The sequence below is a fragment of the Chiloscyllium plagiosum genome, chromosome 19, assembly GCF_004010195.1.
Source record: "Chiloscyllium plagiosum isolate BGI_BamShark_2017 chromosome 19, ASM401019v2, whole genome shotgun sequence".
NCBI classification, from domain to species: domain Eukaryota; kingdom Metazoa; phylum Chordata; class Chondrichthyes; order Orectolobiformes; family Hemiscylliidae; genus Chiloscyllium; species Chiloscyllium plagiosum.
Window position 1 is genome coordinate 66430419 of NC_057728.1, and position 9749 is coordinate 66440167.

General features: G+C 45.4%; 1 protein-coding gene across 6 annotated transcripts in view; it reads right to left on the minus strand.

The window, feature by feature from the left end:
- The window catches only part of nav3 (neuron navigator 3), a 219091-nt gene that overhangs the window by 199150 nt on the left and 10192 nt on the right, over nt 1-9749 (minus strand). For all 6 annotated transcript variants that reach the window (XM_043708780.1, XM_043708778.1, XM_043708782.1 and 3 more), the window contains exons 2-3: nt 4181-4289; nt 690-1079 (exon numbers count right to left, since the gene is read on the minus strand). In XM_043708780.1, coding sequence (XP_043564715.1) covers nt 690-1079; nt 4181-4289 — 499 coding nt within the window. The remainder of the gene's footprint in view (nt 1-689; nt 1080-4180; nt 4290-9749) is intronic.

The following is a 9749-nucleotide window of genomic DNA, read 5'->3' on the forward strand; positions in this document are numbered from 1 at the left end:
TCCTTTTCCACCTATCCACTCCATCCTCTCCTCCCTGACCTATCACCTTCATCCCCTCCCCCACTCACCCATTGTACTCTATGCTACTTTCTCCCCACCCCCAACCTCCTCTTGCTTATGTCTCCACGCTCCAGGCTCACTGCCTTTATTCCTCATGAAGGGCTTTTGCCCGAAACGTCGATTTCGAAGCAGTTTGGATGCTCCCTGAACTGCTGTGCTCTTCCAGCTCCACTAATCCTGTGTCAGTAACAGAGCTATCAAGCAGCACCTGCTCAGCAATAACCTGCTCAGTGACGCCCAGTTTGGGTTCCCCCCAGGGACACTCAGCTCCTGACCCCATTACAGCCTTGGGTCAAACATGGACATAAGAGTTGAATTCCAGAAACAACAATATGATTATGATCACAGGGATAAATATTAACTGAGAAGCCCCCTCCCAAATTTCCCACCCAAAAATAAAGCCATGTGATTGGTCATGTTCCCCTGAGAAGGCAGAGGAAGCCTCGGTTTAACGGTAATGTAGAAGACATCTCCCCCCGAACAGTGCAGCACTCCCACAGTACTGCGCTGGAGTCTCTGCAGTGGGAACCATAATACTGTCACTCAGGGGTCAGTTGACATCAGTTCTAGAACATTCTGGAACACAGTGCCATCAGCAACACAAAGCTGAGCCGTGCAGAGTCACTCACCCACTGCCGATGTCATCGCTCCTTATGTTCTTTCCCAGTAAGTCACCGTCGCTCATGTAACCGGTCACATCCACATCGGTGGGTGTCATGTCGAGCTCAGAGCTTCCTTTCTCAGAGATGTCCAGCTGCGAGTTATTGCCGGCCCTTGACCCCGCTGTCCTTCGGAGGGGTGCAGTGTATACGTAGCGTGAGCCGTCAGGGTGGATGTAACGACTGGGGTTAGGTCGGGGAGGGTAGCCAGTGCCCAGGGATGGGGCATCACCAGCTTGCAACCGAGGGCTGGACTGGCCAAGCCTCCAGGACATGGCAGATGTTCTGCTGGTCACTGCGGCCATGGAGCGCCCATTGATCTCCGTGGTGACGGTGCTATCGAATGTTGTCTCCAGCGTGCTGCCAAAGCAAAGAGCACTTCAGTATCTGATCATCGAAACATACAACAGTACAGATTGGAGGCCATTCAGCCTAGTGGGTCTGTGCCAACTCATTTCAAAAATAAATCAATATTCTGGAAGTTTTTATTCCTGGTGTTAATGGTTTCCAACCAACAGAAATGCTTATAAAAACAAGCAAAATTCTGCAGATGTTGAAAATCTGAAACACAAAGAAATAGCTGGAGTGTGGAAATAGATAAGTCCCCTGGGCCAGATGGGATATAATGTAGGATTCTCTGAGAAGCCAAGGAGGAGATTGCTGAGCCTTTGGCTTTGATCCTTATATTGTCATTGTCTACAGGAATAGTGCCAGAAGACTGGAGGATAGCAAATGTTGTTCCCTTGTTCAAGAAGGGGAGTAGAGACAACCCTGGTAATTATAGACCAGTGAGCCTTACTTCAGTTGTGGGTAGGTGTACATGGATTTCAGTGAGGTGTTTGATAAGGTTCCCCATTGTAGGCTATTGCACAAAATACAGAGGCACAGGATTGAGGGTGAGTTAGCGGTTTAGATCAGAAATTGGCTAGCTGAAAGAAGACAGAGGGTAGTGGTAGATGGGAAATGTTCATCCTGGAGTTCAGTTACTAGTGGGGTACCGCAAGGATCTGTTTTGGGTCCACCACTGTTTGTCAATTTTATAAATGACCTGGATGAGGGCGTAGAAGGGTGGGTTAGTAAATTTGCGAGACTGTCACAATAAAACTCAGTTTGCAATGAAAGTTTCTGTGCCCCTCGTTAGCCCTTATGCTGTTTCAGTGTCGGAGTCTAATACATGAGAATAGTGCGCGTAGAAGGGTGGGTTAGTAAATTTGCGATGACATTAAGGTCAGTAGAGTTGTGGATAGTGCAGAAGGATGTTGTAGGTTACAGAGGGACATGGATAAGCTGCAGAACTGGGCTGAGAGGTGGCAAATGGAGTTTAATGTGGAAAAGTATGAGGTGATTCACTTTGCAAGTAGCAACAGGAATAAAGAGTATTAGGCTAATGGTAAGATTTTTGGTAGTATAAATGAGCAGAGAGATCTCAGTGTCCCTGTACATAGATCCCTGAAAATTGCCACCCAGGTTGATGAGGTTGTTAAGAAGGCATACAGTGCTTTAGCTTTTATTAATAGAGGGATTGAGTTTCGGAGCCATGAGGTCATGCTGCAGCTGTACAAAACTCTGGCGCGGCCACACTTGGAGTATTGTGTACAATTCTGGTCACTGCATTATAGGAAGGATGTGGAAACTTTGGAAAGGTTTCAAAGGAGATTTACTAGGATGTTGCCTGATATGGAGGGAAGGGCTTATGCGGAAAGGCTGAGGGACTTGAGGCTGTTTTTGTTGAAGAGAAGAAGGTTGAGAGGTGACTTAATAGAGACGTAGAAGATAATCAGAGGGTTAGATAGGGTGGACAGGGAGATCCTTTTTCCTCATAGTGATGGCGAGCATAAGGGGACATAGCTTTAAATTGAGAGGTGATAGATATAGGACCGATGTCAGAGGTAGTTTCTTTACTCAGAGAGTAGTTGGGGCATGGAATGCACTTCTAGCCAACAGTGGTAGACTTGCCAACTTTAAGGGCATGTGAATGGTCATTGACAGGCATATGGACAAGAATGGAATAGTGTAGGACAGATGAGCTTCAGATTGGTTCCACAGGTCAGCACAACATCGAGGGCTGAAGGGCCTGTACTGCGCTGTGATGTTCTATGTTCTAGTCTGGCTGTGTCTGTGGAGAGTGAAATAGATCAATATTTCCAGTTTCTTCTCTGAAGTGTCATACTGCTCTCGAAACATTAATTCTGTTTCTCTCTTCACAGACCTGCTGAGTTTCTCCAGCATTGTCTGTGTTGTTTGAGAAATATTCACATGTTGATGTTGTGAATTTGGCCTCTATCCTTCCACGGAGGTCTGAGTACAATCAACTAGACCAACATTCAGAAATGGGTTTTAGAGTCGGAAAGTATGTTGTTGGAAAAGCACAGCAGATCAGGCAGTATCCAAACAGCATAAGCCCTTCATCACGAATCCAGCTCCTCGGATGCTGCCTGACCTGCTGTGCTTTTCCAACACCACCCTTTTCGACTCTGATCTCCAGCATCTGCAGTCCCCACTTTCTCCTTTAGAAAGAATATCAAAACATTGATTTAATAAAATATATTGACTAGTTCCCAGTCCACATTCCATCTTGTTGTAAATAGCAGGGAGATTCAGAAAGAACAAGGGAAGACAATATAAAATTAAAAGTACACATGAATGAATTGTAGGAACAGAGAGGTCTAGAATGTTACAAAAGCTGTTCTAAAGGATCCTTGGATCATAAAGAGACAAAATTCTAACTCATTCTGGAACCAGGTTAAAATTGGGGTCATGTAGGAAGAAGTTGTGAGAAAGCATAATGTGCCTCTGTGTTCTAATTTTGGGCACCAGATTTTCCGGAAGGATGTTAAGGACATGGAGAGGGTGCAGGGAGAGTCCCTGGAATATTAGCTGAGATATGGAAATTCGCAGACCTGTCCAGACTGGGGAAGCTGGGATTGTCCTGCTCCATGTAGTGAGGTTAGAGGGATGTAGTGGAGTGAATGTCGGGTGGATAGGACAACATGGTTAAAGGGGGAGGCGAGGGTAATGTTGGGAAAATAGCCTTTTCCATATGGAGCAGTTTAATGAACCCCATCTGGTTACAGCAGGTCAAACCTTGCAGCTTACCCACCCTGAGTCTCATAACCATTGAGTGGAAGGTGTGAATAGTCCGGCTGGTTATTGAGTCTGATAGCTTTGATGAGTGAGCCTTACACTGTTGATGTTACATAGGGAACATACAGGGTGCTATCTAATGCTGGAGGTTCCAGACTGCCTCATTCTCATCTGGACATGTTCTGTTGGTGACTCTGCACTATTCTCATGTATTAGACTCCGACACTGAAACAGCATAAGGGCTAACGAGGGGCACAGAAACTTTCATTGCAAACTGAGTTTTATTGTGACAGTCTAATCCTGATAACGCGGGTGATATCATCAGCGTAAAGAAGCAGCCTAGGTCTTGAAATACAGACTCAGACTCAGCTGAATACCTATGGCTTATCTGGGTCCCGCGCAGACTCGACATTGTCTCTTCCAGGTTTTGCCGAAGGTCAGCGATGTTCTTCACTGTCCTCATTCTCCTAGTTTCTGGATCTTCACCTGGAACAGTGAAGAGGAAACACACTGAGCCCCCAGACCCTCGCATCACCATGTGTTTTTAATATAACATTGACATTAAGTAAATAGTTCACTCAGAGTTTATTTTACATTGAGATCATCCAAAACCCAGCTGCTCGTGACCTCCCACCAAGTGGGATTCCGCCATCGCCCCTGTGCTTGCTGAATTACTCCAGCTCCTGCATAAACAATGTCTTCACAATTTATCATCGTTGTTTTCAAATCCTTCCAAGACTACATCCCTCTCTGTCTCTGTCATCTCCCCAAGGCCCACAATCCTTCAAGCTCCCCCCACATCCAGTTTGAATCTCTTTGTGCTAATTTTGGACCATCTATCATCGAACATAGAAAAGTACAGCACAGAACAGACCCTTCAATCCACAATATTGTGCTGAGGATTAATCTTAATCCAAAACAAAATAACCTAACCTATGCACCCCTCAACTCACTGCTATCCATGTGCATGTCCAGCAGTCACTTAAATGTCCCCAGTGACTCTGTTTCCACCACCACCGCTGGTAACACATTCCATGCATTCACAACTCTCTGTGTAAAGAACCTACCTCTGATGTCTCCTCTATACTTTCCTCCTAATATCTTAAAACTATGACCCCTCCTGCCAGTCAATCCTACCTGGAGAAAAGTCTCTGGCTATTGACCCTATCCACTCCTCTCATTTCCTTGTATACCTCGATCAGGTCACCTCTCTTCCTCCTTCTCTCCAGAGAAAAAAGTCTGAGCTTAGTCAAACTCTCTTCATAAGAAAGCCCTCCAGTCCAGTCAGCATCCTGGTAAACCTTGTTTGCACCCTCTCCAAAGCCTCTGTATCTTTCCTATAGTAGGGCGACCAGAACTGGACACAATATTCCCAGTGTGGTCTCACCAGGGACTTGTAGAGCTGCAGCAAAACCTCACAGCTCTTAAACTCAATCCTCTGTTAATGAAAGCCAAAACACCAAATGCTTTCTTAACAACCCTATCCACTTGGGTAGCAATTTGAGGGATCTATGTACTTGAACACCAAGATCCCTCTGTTCCTCCACACTGCCAAGAATCCTGTCTTTAATCTTATATTCAGCATTCGAGTTCGACCTTCCAAAATGCATCACTTTGCATTTATCCAGGTTGAACTCCATCTGCCATTTCTCAGCCCAGTTCTGCATCCTTGTGTATTTCCTTGTGTAGGTTGGCATCAGATTTTGTTTGATAAGTGGTGTCTTGGGATGCTTTATTATGCTAACAGCGCTATATTAATGCAATTTATTGTTGAACATAAACAGTAAGTATCAGAAACTAACAATGTATACAAGTCTCATGGACTGTTTGAAACAGTTATTCCATTAATGCCTTCCCAGGACCCCACAATTACCTTTCTTTTTGTAAATATTAATCCAAAAGAAATAGTACCTGGAGTAGGCCATTCGGCCCCTCAAGCCTGATCTGCCATTCACTAGGATCACTCTCATTTCAAACATTAATGCTGAATACATTACCACCACTTCCTCAGGTAATGTATTGCAAATTACAACATTTCACTGATTCTTTCAAAAGGGCGGGGGTGGGGGGATGTGTGACAATACCCATGAATCCTCCCTCACTGACACTGTAAACTTGGGGGCACCTCATCCCTTGTGGAAATTAGGCAAAGATTCTAGGACCTAAAAAGTTTGATAATTAGTACCAAAGACTCTAGAACTTTCTGCTCCCCTAGCCAAACTGTTCCGGTACAGTTACACAATGTTAACTACCAGACAATGTGGAATTTTGCCCAGGTTAGTCCTGTACACAAACAGGAGAGCAAATCCAACCCGGCCAATTCCTGCCCCATCCTCTCTCCATCCTCAGTAAAGTGATGGATGGTGTCAGTAAAAGGGCTATCAAGCAGCACCTGCTCAGCAATAACCTGCTCAGTGACGCCCAGTTTGGGTCCCCCCAGGGACACTCAGCTCCTGACCTCATTACAGCCTTGGGTCAAACATGGACAAAAGAGCTGAATTCTAGCGAGGAGGGGAGAGGGACGTTGACATCAAGGCTGCATCCGACCGAGTATGGTATCATAGAGCCCTAGCAAAACTGGAATCAATGGGTATTGGGGGAAAACTCTCTGCTGGTTGGAGTCATACCTGACACATAGGAAGATGATGGTGGTTGTTGGAGGTCAGTCATCTCAGCTCCAGGACATCTCTGCAGGAGTCCCTCAGGGTAGTGTCCAAGGCCCAACCATCTTCAGCTGCTTCATCAATGACCTTCCCTCCATCATAAGGTCAGGAGTGGGGATGTGTGCTAATGAGTGCACAATGTTCAGCACCATTCGCCACTCCTCAGTCCATGCTCAAATGCAACAAGATCTGGACAACATCCAGGGCTGACAAGTCACAAGTAACATTCACACCACACAAATGCCAGATAATGATCATCTCACCACCTTTATTAAGGTAAGACTTCGACTTTAAGATCTGGGTGTTTTTCTTATCTTTTGACTTTTTTTCTGCTTTTTAAAAAAGTTTTGATTTTGTAACCAAGGTATTACCAGAGAGTGGTGACTCTCTACACTTGTATGTAGTCATGCATTCCATAATCTAATTCTAACCTCCAAAATAAAATTCTAATCTCCAATAAGAGATAACCAACTATTACCACTTAACATTCATTGTTGTTACCATCACTGAATCCCCTAATATCAACAACCTGAGGGTTACCACTGACCAGAAACTCAACTGGATGATCTATATGAACACAGTGGCTACAAGAGCAGGTCAGAGGTTAGGAATACTCTGGTGAGTAACTCCCCTCCTGACTCCCTAAAGCCTGTCCACCATTGACAAGGCACAAGTCAGGAGTGTGATGGAATACTCCCCACTGTTCCAGAAGGCAGCTCAGCACTACCCGATCCAGAGGATAGGAACAGGAAATCAATGCTGGCCCATCTAGCGAGCCCCATATCCACTGAATTAAGAAACTAAGATTTGAAACTTTGTAGCTCCCCTGACCCTGGGGTATCACACCTCCCACATCCTTTACTGAAACAACATGTGGACAAACCAGGGGAAGTGCAACAGGAAGAGAGCTGGACATATTCCCCACATGCGCATGACACAATAGGGGTCACAGTGAAACAGTAAGAAATTTCTGTAAAGACTCTTCCAGAGTGTCCTCCCTCAGCCTGATTGACCCCTTGTCTTGTTGGGTGCTTTGTGAGATCTTACTGGGGGCCAATCTGTTTCCAGGAGTGGCTGTGTAACAACAGCACCTGTACATCAGGAGGAAGGTTTATAACACATCCTGTCAATGTCCAGGGATAGTTCTGACAGCTGAAATTCTTTCCTCAGCACTTGAGAAGCGTTGAAGAGTTAAGTCATATTTCTTCATTCCCCAGTTTGAGGATTGAAGCTGCTGACCCAAGAGTTTCCAAAAATAAATTAACAAATCTGGATTCAAGAAAACTCCATTGTACAATCCGCATACACTGCAATTTTAACAAGGAGCAGGATACTGTGGCTCCCTGCAACAACAACATAGCAACACGAGTTGGCTACTCAGTCCCCTCCAGCTTGCTCTGACCCTTTACCCAGTGCAATGGGGACCTCCGTGCCTGCTGCGTAGGCATTCAGAGGGACTGGGTAGGACTGCGGTTTTCAGGGAACTCCCACCTCAACAACTCCATCATTGGAGTTTAGTAATGTTGAGGGGAATGATCAATTCCACTTTTTCATAGAGCAGAGGAGATTGAGAGGGGACATGATTGAGATGTTTAATATAATGAAGGGCATAGACAAGGTGAACAAGAGGAGACTTCACCCCTTGGTGAGGGATCAATGCCTGGCTATACAGATTTAAGGGAAGGGGCAGAGATTTCAAGGGATGTAAGGGGGAAATATTTCCCCCCAGAGAGTAGTGGGAATCTGGAACTCCGTGCCTGTAAGGATGGGAGAGGTAGAAACCCCCATCACATTGACGAAGGATTTAGATGTGTAGTTGCAATATCAAGGGCACACAGGGCTATGGAGAAAGTGAGGACTGCAGGTGCTGGGAATCAGTCGAGATTGTGGTGCTGGAAAAGCGCAGCAGGTCAGGCAGCATCCAAGGAGCAGGAGAATCGACGTTTCGAGCATAAGCCCTTCATCAGGAATGAGCCAAGTGCAGGAAAATGGGATTAGAATATGCAGGAGTTGATTTTGAGGATACAATGGGCTGAAGGGTCTTTTTCTCTGCTATAGACCTCTCTGACTGTATGAGTAGAACCACCAACTCCTCCAACTCTACCACAACCAGACTTTTCCCAGGCGGGAATTTAAATTCCTCAACTAATGTTGTGACAAGAGGCTCCAAGTCTTATTCTCAGGCCCTCCCGAACATCTCTCCTGACCATCACAACCCGGGGAGGGGGGGGGGAGGGGCAGAGACAAAAGTGGAGCCCATTTTGACATTTAAAGGGAACTCACAAACAGCTTAATTATCATTTTATTACAAATGGCCAACAGTTAGTGGATGATAACATTGATAATGGGCGTTGGGTGCTGCTGGACAAAAAAAACAACAGTGTCCATCAAAGATACCTTCAAGCTGGTGATGATGATAATAATAAGGCAGTCGTTCGACTGGGATGTCCAATCAGTATCACCTAATCAAAGGAGGACCCAGGAATTCAGGAAAAGGTACATCAAAGTCAATCATAAAAACATTAATGCCAACAGTAACAGAATTGTTCAAAATACTAATACAAAAAAGAAATCCTTGCTGTGCAGGCCCCACTGACCCTTTGAATTTGAAGATTTACAAATTAAACATGAAAGCTTGGAGGACTAGAATCTAAACCCGATACCCTCTCTGCCCGAGCGATACCTAAAGACACAGGTACTGACCCCAGGAACAGTTTCCAATGCCAATTATTGACAGTGAGAGCCCGAGATCGTGTTGTTCTTTTTGTAATTCAGTCTGTGGGGGATCTTTCTCCCTGAGTTTAATGTACTCAGTGCCAGAGCAGATCGTGGGCTGTAACAGCTACAAGGTGCTCACTCACATTCTGATGTTCCATGGAAGTGCTGCACAAGCTCGTCAAACACAAACCTTCTTCCTTGATGGTTTTGTTCTGCTGAGCTGGATTGGAGGGAAATCCAGCTCCAAGAATCAAAACAAACCTTAACCATTCTCTGTCCCTCTCAGATACAGGCTCAACTTAATGTCCTTAATGATCATTAGAACACAAGAAATAGTAGCTACCAAAGACCATTCGGCCCCTCAAGCCTGCACCATTCTATAAGAGATGGAAATGTGTTGCTGGAGAAGCGCAGCAGTTCAGGCAGCATCTAGGGAACAGGAGAATCGACGTTTCGGGCATTAGCCCTTCTTCAGGAATGAGGAAAGTGGTCCAGCAGGCTAAGATAAAAGATAGGGAGGAGGGACTTGGGGGAGGGGCGTCGGAAATGTGATAGGTGGAAAAAG